General features: G+C 46.2%; 1 protein-coding gene across 15 annotated transcripts in view; it reads left to right on the top strand.

The window, feature by feature from the left end:
* The window catches only part of CARMIL1 (capping protein regulator and myosin 1 linker 1), a 310815-nt gene extending 296950 nt beyond the window's left edge, over window positions 1–13865 (top strand). For 6 of the 15 annotated variants that reach the window (XM_045057041.1, XM_045057039.1, XM_019830107.3 and 3 more), the window contains 4 exons: window positions 652–864; window positions 3812–3952; window positions 5792–5907; window positions 12819–13865. In XM_045057041.1, the coding sequence (XP_044912976.1) occupies window positions 652–864; window positions 3812–3952; window positions 5792–5907; window positions 12819–12998 (650 nt within the window). In that variant the 3' untranslated portion in view covers window positions 12999–13865. Of the gene's footprint in view, window positions 1–651; window positions 865–3811; window positions 3953–5791; window positions 5908–6233; window positions 6384–12818 lie in introns of those variants that run through there. The other 9 variants (XM_045057042.1, XM_019830116.3, XM_011282087.4 and 6 more) reach the window with 7 other exon arrangements.
* The last annotated feature ends 276 nt before the right edge of the window (window positions 13866–14141 follow it).

Below are 14141 nucleotides of genomic sequence, written 5' to 3'. Positions count from 1 at the left end.
CGTGTCAGAAACCTCACTTTGCTGTTTGAGATTCCTGGGTTGAGCCCCAGAATCTTTATGCCGTGAGAGCTGGAATGTAGCTCGTTATTTAACCAGCTTGTTTCCGCCTGTGGTCTAGACGCTTCAGGCAGCAACAGGGCAGGGGTGCGAGATGAGGTGACATCGTCACGGTTCTCGCTAAATGCGAGGTGATGGATGTCGTGCAGCCCTCGTCACTGAGGGCTTGCAGCCAGACCCCTACCTGCTGATGCTTGTCCAGAACCGAGGCACCTACAGGCGGTCATACCTGTACCTTCCTCGTGCCAGACCTGAGAAAGATCTAGCGCACTGAGCACCGCGTCCCCTCTGGACGTTAGTAGGGACGTGGACACGCTTGAACTTAGGCTTGCATCTGGGGGGTGGTCAGGAGTGATGGGAAGGGTACCACCAAGTACGCTGCTTTCCCGCAAAGCATTGTCGTCTTCCGCCAGCGTGAGTGGACTCGAAGAGCATGTAGAACAACATGTTCTGTTCTGAAATACCTGCGAGGAGACATGAGCAGAAGTGGGCGTGGCAGTCGAGAGCAGGACCCCTCCTCGCTCCCAGTGATCAGTTTCTTCCGCCTCTGATTTTGCTCGTAAAGCGTGCTCTCTGTACCTGTTTTTATTTTAGTGCCTAAGCCGCACCCCGGTGTTCCGGAAAACCGCTTCGGTCTGGGAACACCAGAAAAGAACACCAAAGCGGAGCCCAAAGTGGACTCGGGTTCCAGGCCCCGGAGCTCGTCCAACACGCCCGCCAGCCCGAAGCCCCTGCCGCAGGCCCCCAAACCCAGCCTGGCGACACGCCCCACCATCCCGCAGAAACCAAGAGCCACCTCGCGGCCTGGTAAGGGTCTTACTGGGCAGCGAGTGGCCCCGTGCCCGGCTGGCCTCCGGAGGGTGCTGGATCGGGACTCACAGGTGGTTCCCGGGGCTACTGGCGAACGCGGGCGCAGGGGGTCCGTGGGAGGGGCTTCGAAAGGGGCAAAGGCTGAAGAGTTTCTGAGAGTGTCCCTGCATACGGGTGGCAGGTGGGAGGGCCACGGGAGGAAATAGTCTTGTGTTGACCCAGTCGCTTGATTGAGCTTTCTGAGATCCGTCTCCGGGGTCTACACAAATAAGGAAGCGCAAGTTCCTCTCCTTTCGCCCCAGATTCTGTGAAATATTGAGGGTTTAGAACAGGGCTTGGCAAACCAGGGGCCTGTTTTTGTGAATACAATGTCACCGGCACACAGCCGTGCCGTTTGTATTAGCTTTTGCGCTAAGATGGCACAGTTGAGTAGTTGTGACAGAGGCCGTTGGCCTGCAGACCCTGAAACACTTAGGTTTGGCCTTTACAGAGAAAGCTTGCTGGCTCCCGGTTTAGAAAACCTAAGGATAGAAGAAGCTTAAAAATCTTAGAAATGGATGGGCCTCTGCCTTATTCTCTCCTGCATTAGTTCTTCCCTGTACGGTTTTTTTTTCTTTGTTTTTCTCCAACAGTCTATTTAAAAAAATTTTTAAACATTTGCAAAAATAGAGTGGATAATACATTGAACCCCGTATCGCATCTTCACTTTTTTCCCCCATAATGATAGGCAAATAAGGTAGAGATATATAGTCAGATTATGCCCATCATCATCACGGCTAATGCTTTTGTAAAAAATGTTTATTTTTTTATTTTGAGAGAGAGAGAATCCCAAGCAGGCTCCGCACTGTCAGCGCAGAGCCCGATGGAGGGCTCGAACTCGCGAACCGTGAGATCATGACCTGAGCTGAAATCAAGAGTCAGCCGCTTCACCGGCCGAGCCGCCCAGGCACCCCATCTCTGCTAATCTTAACTCTGTGCCAGGCCGTGTGCTAAGTGCTTTATGTGGATAAACTCCTAATGTCCTCACCACAGCTCCATTCCACAGATGTGGAGTGTGAGGCCCAGGGACACTCAAGTTTGGCATGCCACATGGCTGGTGAGCGGCAGCCGGACCCTAGGACCCCCAGCTGTAGGGGTGACCACTCCCACGGGCGTGCACACCAGAAAGTAAGACGCACGCCTCATCGTAGTCCTTCGCCAACACGCAGAGGATTGGGTAGAATGAGAAAAGATAAGGTCGCAGGCGTCCAAACTCATTCCGCTTGTGGGTCTTTCCCATTTTCCCTCAAACATGCCTCTCATTCACCAAGCGGCCAGCTGGTTAATGCCCTCCGGTCTTCACAGCCCATTGGTCCCTCAAGAAACCTGGTGCACAGTCTCCAAAGAGCAGCCACAGAGAGACACCCTGCGGTCACTCCCCAGCAGCCGACCCTTGAAGCAGATCACTTAGGACTGCCTAATTCTGCTCAAACCTCTTTGCAGACCAAAGTTATGATAGGGAACAAAAAATTTCTTGGTGCAACACAAAATACCTTCATGATAGAGTGGGGAGAGGGAAGGCATAAAATAAAAATAAAACATTAGCAAAGTGTATCCCTCGTCTGCGGTAAGGAAACAGTTCTAAAACGAACCTGATCTCGTTTGTACTTTAGCTCCCCAGCGGCCAATTCCAAATGCAAAACCAGCCGGATTCCCAATACTCTGTTGCAAGGAGCTTCTGTTTTCTATTTGTTAAATATGTCCGTTCATTTCTCAGCACTTAGTCTGTCGAGAATTATGTTAACACACTCGTTTGTTTTCGTAGCGCTTGAGAATTCAGGCATTTTCAAATATACGCCACCTCCTTTCCCTTCCTCGGCTCTGAGAGACCGCCCCAAGCAGGGAGAGGTCTTCCGCGGTGTTAGGTGACAGCCTATGTGCATAGTGACGCAGGGAGGGGAGTTGAATTGGAAGGCGAAGGCTGAAGAGAACCCTCTGTACGCACACGCACACGCGCGTGCACGCACACCTACACACACCAAGGTCAAATAACCTTGCAGGCAATAGGGCGGAGAAAAGGGCGCAGTTCAGTAAATCCTTTCAGAGAGAGTGAAGTAGCCTTTAGAATTAAGAGACTAGAGTTCTAACGCTAGAAGTTTTGTCATTTTCCCTCAGTGGATCATTTAATCTCTTCATTTGTACAGTGGTCACCAAAGTCCTTCTGGTTCTAAAAGCCCATTGAGGGGCGCCTGGGTGGCTCAGTCGGTTGAGCGTCTGACTTCGGCTCAGGTCATGATCTCGCGGTCTGTGAGTTCAGTCCCGCATCGGGCTCTGCTGATGGTTCAGAGCCTGGAGCCTGCTTCCGGTTCTGTGTCTCCCTCTCTCTGCCCCTTCCCTGCTCATGCTCTGTCTTTCTCTGTCTCAAAAGTAAATAAAAACATTAAGAAAAAAAAATTTTTTTTAAATAAAAAAAATAAAACCCCATTGATTCCAAGTTATTCTTAGTGGTCTCAGTATGTGTATATAGGTATGTGTGCCCGTGTTCCTACGTGTCCACGTGTGTACGTGTGACGTGACCACTGTACTGGACAACAGGCAAAGGCAGTGGGTTATAAATATCACGTATTTTAAGAAAATCAGACAGCCTCTGCGTCTGAGGCAAAGGAACATTGACTTACTGGCAGCGTCCTTTTCAGATATCAGCTCACTGAAATTCCGTGTCAGCGACATAAGTTCCCATCTGTCTGTGAGTTTTAGAGATTGTAACCTTTTATAAATTTCAGTTATTTTTCTCCCTACTGTATATAGCTGTTACTTGCAGAGACATGACACTCCGTCTTGGCCAGAAAACTTCTAGGATACTTTTTAAAAGTGATTGGCCGTTCGTATTTCAAGATTAACCTGGCTTATGTTTTAGGAATCCAGCTTGTGCAACTGCTTGACTCATGCGTTTGTGTCTCCCTAGAGGACATCCCGGACTCCCCATCCAGCCCTGGCTCGTCGAAAATTGCTCTTCTCCCACCTGTCCTGAAAAAAGTTCCTTCGGACAAGGAGAGAGATGGGCAGATTAGCCCCCAGCCCAGTCCCAGGACACTTTCCCAGGAAGGTAAGAAATGTTTTCTCTCTGTTAGCTTTCTCCAAGGAGAGTCCTTTCAAGAGAAGGGAATTAACCCTGGTCTTGACGAGTATCCTAGAGTTTACATCAGCATTCCTTGGACTAAACTTTTGGGACCAGAGTAGTTTCCTAGTTCAGAAGCTTGATTCAACCTTATCGATGACATTGGATCTTCACAGAGGACCATATACACAGAATGAAAGCGTAGCAGACATCCCAACCCAAGGTTTACCTTCTTTGTAATCACTAGGCGCTCCTGAACTGGCTCCCAGCAGGTGCGGAGTGCCTTAAATATTTTGTGACTCATTGGGTGCCGCTTACAGGCTTCTAGGTCTCATTATTTCCCAGAACTCTTCCCCCGGTTGTGAATTACTATCACTGTGCTTCATAAGCAGCCCCCGCAGGCTGGGGGGGTTGGGGGGGGAGACTCGTAGCTCATTACACTCGCTTAGTCATGAAGTCAGTCATGCCTTATTCCCCAGGCACCTGCCTGGACGCTTTCAGGGCGTCATTGGGCCAGCTTTGCTCCTCTTAATCTGCTGGGAGCAGAGCAAGATAATCCTGGGACGTGGGTGCCCATCTCCCAGAATCAGATCAAGAGTTATGAGTGGAGGGTGGCCTCAGCACCCCTGCATTTCTGTCACCCACCTCCCACGCTCTGTTAAATACACTGTTGACTTTTGGGTTCTACCCTCCATAAAGTATAATTGCCATCTCTAAGCCCCGCTGATGAAGAAATTCCGGAGCCCTACGAGTCATTACCCATGACCAGATGGCTCTCATTATGGTTTGAGGCTGCCTTTGTTTTATTTTAGATGTTTGATGCTTTTAGAATTCCTTGACCTTTCTGGCTATGACATCTTCCTCCACTGGCCTGTTTTATTAATGGCAGTCTTGTGTTGAAGTTAATGGAGAGTATTTCTGACTACTATCTTTGTGACTTAGGAGAATAATAAAAATAAATGATTGGCAACAAAAAAATAACACTGCCTGCTTTCTCCTCTCCATCCTGCAGATTCATTTGGTGGGTCCAAGCTTCCCTCACCTATTAGCTATAAATAAAAGGAGGTAGGGATTTGACCAAAGCTGATAAACCACTCATGTCAAACTGAGTAGCCAAAGCCATGAAAGATAGCGCCTACAGTTACTTTACATGGAATGAGTAAATAGAGGGTCTGCGTTAGAGCCACAGCCTTCGCGAATCTTGGTGTAGAAAAAAGAACCTCCGAGTCAGACCGACTTGAGCCAGCCCCTCCCCCACTCTGCCTTCATTTCCCCTTCTTTCTGCAACTGCTTTGTGTCTTTACTTACAAGGAGGTTTTGAAGATTGCTTAACGTTTATGAAAAGCGATGTTTTCTAGATGCCTATATGATTACAAACAAGGGCTCGAGTAACCCACCAGCCCCCTGAGTACGAAGGGGTGCCACGGAAGGTGAAGAGTGGAAGCCACTGGCATACCCTTAGCTGCTTTGGAAAAGTCCTGTGTTCTTTCCTGAGAAACTAAGTTGCTCCTCAGACATTTCCGAGCTCTGGGGTAGATGTGTGACTCCTTTCCTCGTTCCCCCTTGAGAGCAAACACCATGGATGATTCGTGCCCCCATCTTTCTAAGTGGGGACTGTAGAGCTTGCCCCTGGGATCCACAATAAGTTAAGCACAGAGATCATCCTGGTGGTGTCACTTGGTATTGAAATGGAGTTGAAATATACATGCCGTCTGAGAACAGCCTGTAAATGTCCAAGGTGCTAAGACTCTGACTTCAGTTTATTAGCTCATCGGCAGCGCCGGCCCGGGGATGACAGCCACTTGTGAGCCCTGTCTTTTTCTTTAGAAAACGTTCCTGATGTGCTCCTTCCTATTTTCTTGTACGTTATTCATGCTGGTTACTTCATTTCCTTGTTCTGTGCCTCCCTTTGGACTAGCGTGCCCAACTCATTTCTGAAACAGGTAAATGGCTCTGATTCTTCTGGATTATTCCATAGTGAATGTGATTTTCGTTAATCCATCCTGGAATCAAAGTGATACCGCGGGGGCCTTTTGTTAGCACCTTTTTGGGGGCAGACTCGGAGCTCACCTCATTTTGCACCACATTTCCATAATGTTGGCTGTTGAATTCTGTAGATGATGGTGTGTGCGGGACCGATGCTGTAGGTTCCCGAAAGCCTAAGTGGGGCGGGTTCTCGGATATTTAATTCTTAACAGTCTTTAATATTAATGTCAACACATCGATGTATTTGCTAATGTAAAGGGTAAAATGAATCCCTTTTCCTCAGTAGTGCAAAGAGGAGATTATTACAAAAGACATTCAGATCATGACACTGGCAAGCCTTCCAGTGGAGGGAAAAGATCTTCAAAACTGTACTCCACGATTGCAGAAGAGGAGGTGAAGGCAGTTGGGCACAGGAAGTCACAGCCAACAAATGGTTAGAGCCTTCGCTTATCATCCCTTCACTGACCCAAAGCTTATGAATTGGCACTAACAAAAACAAACTTTAATTGAGTAACTTCTATCCCGGGACTGGCTCGGGGATTATTCCTACAACCCATGTTGGTTTTCTAAATGGCAACAGGATGGTCCTTCCCTTTGGGGCAAAAAGTATCGACTTCAAAATCTAAACTTTCAAATTCGACCAAGGAGGATCGAGTTACTCTGGAGTGGGGTGATTTGTCCTCTCCAGTTTTCGTGATCATGTGGGTTTACACGTGGGTCATGCCTCCCGTTCTCTTGGTCTCGCTATACTCTTCTGTTCGACTGTAATTGGGATTGGGGAAGAAATTCTTAGAGTACAGTTTCTGCCTTTAGAAGGTATTGGCCTAACACCTTACCTGACGCTGTTTTAGGAAAGGATCAGTGAAATGCCCGCGACCTTTCATTGGACTTTTTATGACCCTTCAGTGAGAAAGGAAAAGTACCAGTTAAGGGTGTCAACCTCTAAGGACAGTTGATTCTATTTTACGGCCGTTGCTTTTTGCCATCTGCCTTCCGTGAGACACGGTGGTGAGTTCTGTCGTGTTCCGTTCAGGTGAAGACAGTCCCAGGAGACAAAAAAGGCTTTGTCAATTTCAAACTGTTAATTTCAAATTGGCTTTGAACTCCAGTGGGAAATGTTAGAGCAAGCCTCGCTGATTCAGAGAGGAAATGTCTTTCCTGTGACTCCTCACTTCTGATCTTGCTGGTTAATAACTTTCTTTATAAATCTGACTTGAAAATCTTTGAAAGGAAGTCTTAGTATCATAAAAGGAAAAAAAAAAGAGGTAGAATATTCTGATATGTGAGATGGCTTTAAAGTCCTTTTTCCCTTGAAACAGGGCACTTTTCTTCCGGTAATCCTCTGTCAGGGGTTGACACATGAGTGTATTTAGGCTCCCAAGGATGAAGTACATGGCCCAGAATTCTAGCTGCAACTCCGTGCCCGTCACGGCCTTCTGAGAAAGCGCCCCACACGGCAAGTTAATGGAAGTGACCCGATTATAGGAATAACTTCTCTTTCTTGCAAAAGGATAAAGCATTCTGAAACTTCCGCACCTTGTTACGGATAACACACCTCCTACGAGACCCACCTTAGGGCTTCACAACCGGCTGCATTACGGCGCCTCCGGTGGGAACTGTTGTCTTTGAGGACTTTCCCGGACAGAGGTTTATAAACCAAAACAGCAGCCAGAAGGCATCTGCTGTCTCCCTTGGGCAACATTTGGGGCCAGCTTTCTTGGCCGGTACCACTGGATGAGTTGTGCACTCCGACCTGCCTGGCGATCTGCACCCCCCCCTCCACTAGCTAATGGGGTGGAGCTGGTGGAGTTAAGGACACGCCCCACAGCACAGAGTGAAGTCTATAGATCACAGATGAACATTCTGGTTGGGCCGGGTAGCGCCTGCCCGAGAAAAAACAACTGACTTGGCCCTTCACTTTTTTAAAGGACTCCCTGAAACAAACGTAATGTTATATGGCAACCAGACTTCAATTAAAATTTTAAAATCAATAAATACCAGTGATATCACGGACACTACCGAGGAATCCTATGTTTGACCCTGTAAGAAACAAACGAACGCGATGACCCGCTGTGGGTTTTGTAAATAATGTTTGGCTGGAACACACGCACCCGGATTTCCTGTGTGGTAGACTCGTTTACAGACACGTGCTTACAATAAGTCTCCTAAGAGATTTTCTCTGATATTTTCAGAAAAACCTGTTATCTTCAAGTGACAGAAAAGTCACATAAACGAACACCTAAGACATTTGTTTTCTGAAGAGAGGCCGGGTTATTTGTAGAGCGTATTAAATCAAAAGCCCTATCTCTGTATTGCCCCTTTTGAGAAGGTCACATAGATGTTTCTAGATTTGGGAAATTTACATTTGAACTATCGTGTCGGTCGACTTCTATCACTTGGTTACCTAACAAAGCACCTTGATGGAGCACAGTGTTCCTTCTTCCCAGAAGCCACTGAAAAAGCACTTCATGTAACACACAAGGAGACCAGCCCCAGGACCGCACCAGTCCTGCAGGAAGGCTTTGAGATAGGACAAAAAGGTTGGCCACAGGAATAAGCCAGATCGTAGGAAGGCAAGAAGTTCTGTGCCTGGCTCAGATTTTTCCACGACCTCTTGGACTCACAGTTCTCCCTCCGATGGGCTGTATCAGTGTGATGGAATTAAACAGGACCATCTTGTGTTTGCTTTTCTGCCCTGATTTCTGGAAATAGCAACAGGAACCAAAAAAGTAGTTTTTACAGGAGCTTCAATTAAAGTAATTTTATGTCACATATTTTAATACTGTTTTGTTAGTGCCGATTCCCCCACCTGCCTGTCTTCATCCTTGAGAATTCCAAAGCAGTCTGCTTTCTGAATAGTTCCCGGTTAACAAACGGCATTTAGCAGAGCAATTCTGTTAGCCCGTGCTGTGTACTTTCCTTTAAATCTTTCAGGAGCGGCTTCGTGTAAGCTAAAACAGCTTTCTTATTTTCCTAAATCGCGTATCCGTGTGACAAACACAAGCTGTTGTTCTCAAAGCATGCTGCATATTTTTATCCTGGTTGTTGTTTTAATTGTGTGGCTATTTTAGTATTGACCGGACAGGTAAAATGCTTGCTTTCTTTTACTGGAAATATCTGTAACTTCTGAATCTCGTGTCCTTTCCCGTCTTGCATTTAATTATAAGCTGTGATGTTTTCATTAGAGTATGTCCTGTTTTCTTGAAGAAAATAGTTGGTTTGGCTTTGTATATATTATGATGTACCCTGTTTGTTCGGGCCATCTTACTCTGAGATGTCTTTTATATGTCACTTGCTTCTTCCATAATCCAACCTATAACCAGGAAAATATCTGGCTGTGGCTTACGGTCTGTCAGCCAGTGCTGTGTCCTACTTTTTTCCACCAGATCTGGATTCTGCTACCCCGGTATGAGTTCTTCAAAAGAAATTTAACCATTGGTCAGCAGTTTTGGCTCCTGCCAGAAAGTATAAAAACATCAGGGCTGGCTACCGAATATTATTTTTAAGGTCCTCACGTTTTCCTCGTGGGAAAGATGGGTGTCGGTGGGACTTAAAATGGAGAAGAGCTCAAATTTTCAAATGCATCTCTAATTCCGAATTCATGTGCACATTTCGGAAGCTTTAAAATTAGCGCGTGTGTCTGTGTGTATATGATACGTGTATATATGCAAAGTCAAATCATCTTCCAGAATGACAGATTTCATGTTTAATCCTTCCTGCACCAATCATTGCCACCGTAGACGGGATGTGAGTATACACACAGTGTTTATGTTGAATAGCCTGTTGACTTAAGCACTTTTTTTTTTTTATCATTTTAATGGTTTGTGGGATGGCACCAAACACGTCTACAGACACACAGAGACGCCCCAGCACGTTAACGGTGTGAATACTTGCATGGAGGACGTGTAGTAAGGCAACCTGACTTTCTTTATCCTGTATAAAGTCAAGCATTAAGTCAGGCTGCTCAGGAGAAGGTTCATCTGAATTAGTAAAAAGCCTGAATTTTATATTCCACTTATTTGTTTTGTAAATGTTTGTTTGTTTATTTTGAGAGAGAAAGAGCATGCCAGCAGGGGAGGGGCAGAGAGAGAGGAAGAGAGAGAATCCCAAGCAGGCTCTGTGCAGTCAGCACAGAGCCTGACATGGGGCTCAAATCCACAAACTGTGAGATCGTGACCTGAGCAGAAATCAAGAGTCGGATGCTGAACCAACTGAGCCACACAGGCGCCCCCTGAATCTTATATTTTAGAATAACTTCTAGAGTTTTAAGTTTCAAGCAGACGTAATCTTATTGGGACTATTCGTTAGTGGGAGCTTGACCAAACCTACTTCAATATAATTGTAATTAGCATCCTAATTATATGCAGTCAAATAGATGCTGCCTAAGGACTGGAAAACTAACTTAACAAAGAACATTCCCCCTACAAAGTTGTTCCTAGCAGCGATCTGGACTAATGAGAAGGTGGGAGGCTGGGAGAGCGAGTGCATTGGCCACTGGTGTGATTTTAGGTCCCTGATCTCACCTGCCTCGGTCTCCTATCCACTCACGCACCTCCTTGTAACACTAAGAAAATGCCAGCCTGGGACTAGTCTCGGGATCCCGCTCACATCCACAAGAGTTTAATCAGTGAATTTTTAAATAGCGTCAGTGCCTTAGTGAACTGCTTTGTGGGGCCTCTAGAAAGGCCATATTATTATTCCTCTCGGTGACTATGTTGGACGCATTAAAATTTGTGCCTTCGTGACTCGTATTGGGTGTATGTCACCGACCCAGAAACCAGTCTGTTAACTTGTTAACGATGCAGATTGAAGGACGGTCTGCTTTCTGCCGGAAGACCGCTATGTGAGATCTCTCCGAATTTCAGTTAGCTGCGCTCCAGCGACCTGGGTCCATCCAGGGTGCTTTTGTTTTTTACCTGCGACATAAACATTTTGGATGGCATGAATGTGTCCATTTTTAGAGAGTCCTCTGATTTCACAGACCATGAATGAGGCCCTGGGATTTTGAGGAAGCTAAAATACTGGCGGAATGGAAAGCTTTTGAATCTAAGAAGTAGAGCCAACGTGGTTGCTCTGAAGTCAAATAAGCAGTATATCACCATTTTGGGTTCTTCTTTTGAACCTGTAGCGTCGGAAATTTGTTTTTGAGTCACTTGATACACAGGAACAGCTCATGCTGGTTTTAAAAGGGAATGAATACATTTTTCTAGCAAGATTTCACTAGCAGTGCTCTACTTTGAGGTCAGATTATTGCAAAGTGGCTTGGAGATGATGAGAAATCTGCTGGCCTTCCTCCTGGTTGTAGCACATGCAGAAGCCGAAAACTTAGAGTTCTTTGTGGATTACTCTCAAATGGCTTTTGTGTTAAAGAACAAGCCATTTTTAGAAAATTATTTACCTTTGCCCCCAAACCTGATTGGTTGACAACTTTCAAAGGACGTTTATTATTTTTTTACACGACTCAAGCGAAAAAATAAAATCAGTTGTCATATTTTCTGCTTTTCCCTTCCATCTGAGAATTTGCTCCAAGGCGTTAGGCAAAAAGAGATCAGGCTTTTAAAAAATTACTTATTTTTACGATGAGATTTGAGAAGTTTATCCTCTTGAGAAGGGTGGATGGTTTCCATTTAATGTAATTAACTACATTTAATTTTTATTGTCTAGAGATCAGAATCTGGCCCCACAACCAGATTGGCAAGAGAAATACTTTATTATGTTTGCATTTTAACTATCAGGTTTCAGGAGCTTTTACTTCCTGAACCGCTCTTTAATGGATTAAGCATTTGAATAGCCAGTTCCTGGCCAGAGGAGTTTTTAGCATAATTGCCAAAGTCAAGGTCATTAGAAGCATCAGCGGGATCCTGTGGCTTTCCAGGCCTGTGTTCCTAGTGGGATCATTTGAACTTCTGAGTGACGAGGTAGCTTTTGTCTGCTTTCAAGCCACACAAAGTGTGGGGCTTGGTATTTTTGGCTTAAGTGGTATCTATACAAAAGATTTGGTGAGTAATATGTAATAAGCCTTAATCGCCCTGAGGTACAGTACCCGCGAAGCTCTGATCTAGTTGTCAAGAACATGCACTTTGCAGGGAGAGGTCTCATTTAAATCCAAATTCCACGTTTTACAAGACCTCCCCGCCAGGGCGTTGTGAGCTGTATCAGTCCTGAAGCACGCATGCCCGACGGGACATGTAACAAAGGCTCCAGCCCAGTAATTATCCACCCCTCCCATCAGGGCTGTGCGAAGTCGCAGCGGGGGGGGGGAGGGGGTCCTTCATATTTATATGGGATCAGAGTGAGCACCCATGATGACAGTTCTGTCACCTGGAGGCTGGTTCCAAGAGGACTGACAGCACCCGAGGCAGTATTCATTTGTTCTCACAAGGCTTTGAACCGTTCACTTCCTAGCGTGAGGAACTGAGGTTTGCTGGGTCCTTCCTCGTGTCGTGGCCCCAGAGCAGAGAAAGCCAGGTCTAGATGGTGGCAGAAGGCATCAGGTGGGACATCTGTCCAGCGGCGCCTCTGCCAGGCTCTGTCTGTCCTGTTGCCTTGGCCGCACGAGGGGCGGCTGTGCGTGAGGGGTCGGAGGGCCCCCCATCGGTTCCCCTGTCCGTAGCACCCCCAGATTCTCAACCACGGCCGTGAGAGCTTTGCCCTCTCACGGCCTGCTTTTGTGTTTTCTCATTTTGATTTGCTTCTGTTTTTGTTGGTTTGTTTCTCATTTCTGCCTCGAGTCTCTAAACGTAGCTGGTAAGTCGTTTCTGAGCAAGTTCCTCCCGCCCCTCGGGGCCCCTGCATCTCCCCCCACTATCGGTCAGGCCGTCGATTGTACCCTACCAACCGTAATGACATCTTCCCCTTTCCATTCCAGTTTCAAGGAGAAGCTGGGGCCAGCAGGCCCAGGAGTATCCAGAACAGAAGCCGTGGTCCTCCAGTAGAGACGGCCACCAAGGCGGCAAATCTAGCGACTCTGGGGAAGAAGCGGAGAGAGAGTTTATTTTTGTGTAAAGGTCCCCGGTGCACAAGTCTCGGTGCGGGGGTGCTTTGTTAGCCGTTAGAGAGCAGTCAAGGGCAACGCTTCCTCCTGAGTTCTCTTGGTGCTCTTTTCCTTTCCCTTCTTTTCTTTACTTGCCTTTTGAAAACAGAAACAGACCCATTTGGGTTTTTTGGTAATCAAGGTACATTTGTTTCGTCTTCTCCCGACCCTCGGCATTTGATTCCGAAGCATTCCTCCATATGCCTTTAGTGAAAGCCAGCAATTATTCCATGGGCCCTACTGGAATTTCTCGGAGGCAGCGACAGTGTGCCCCGCGAGAGGAGTTTGGGGAGGTAATCCAAGTACCTGGACACATCCTCACACGAGTATCACCATCGGCTGACGGTGGGGTACCGCTGCATGGACCCGTGTCAGATCTGCACTTGACTCGAGAGAGCAATTTATTCTTGATGTATGCAATTGCACATTGTAAGTATATTAACAGAGCACACTAATAAATAATTTGTATAAATTATATATATTAGATCTTGGCTATGGTTTTTACGTTCTCCCCTGGGGAACTTCTTCCTTCCTGATGTGGAACCGTCCACGTAAGTTTGGTCGGTGACCTTCGCGAGACCATCCAGGAGCCCAGTTAAGAACAGGGTGAAAGAGGCCCACGGCTGATCTTACCATGTGCCCGGATTCATGTACATAGTTGATCGGAATGAGGTTTTATGAATATTCATGTTTTTTGAAGGCCTATAATTTCTGTCTGCATATTAGCTTTTAATGTATGATTTTAAGAATACTTTGACACCTGTAAAAAAAATCAAAACACTACTCTTTTTAAGACATTTCACAAATATTCACTTACATTACAGGCTGAGGTATTTTATTCATATGTATATTTATACCAATAAAATGATTTTACAAGTGGAATTTTGGCCTTCTCTGGTTCTTTCGTAAATGTAGAATTGGCTCGTGGTAATGAACTTCGTGTTCCTAAAATCCAGAATGATCACAGACCCCAGATAATCAAACCTATTACACTCAAAATAGATGTAACTCGCTGATCCATTGTCCGCTCTCACCTTTGCGAAGAAGAGGAAATTAATCAAGAGTCTGTGAGTTTCATACATTCCCCGTTCCCTCAGATCAAGGGCCCTAAAAGGGGTGCAAGCCTGAATGGTGTTTTGAATTCACAAGCAGTGCGGT

The sequence above is a fragment of the Felis catus genome, chromosome B2 (genome assembly GCF_018350175.1).
Source record: "Felis catus isolate Fca126 chromosome B2, F.catus_Fca126_mat1.0, whole genome shotgun sequence".
NCBI classification, from domain to species: domain Eukaryota; kingdom Metazoa; phylum Chordata; class Mammalia; order Carnivora; family Felidae; genus Felis; species Felis catus.
Note: the sequence above shows the minus strand (reverse complement) of the source record. Positions and strands in the feature narration are given on the sequence as shown.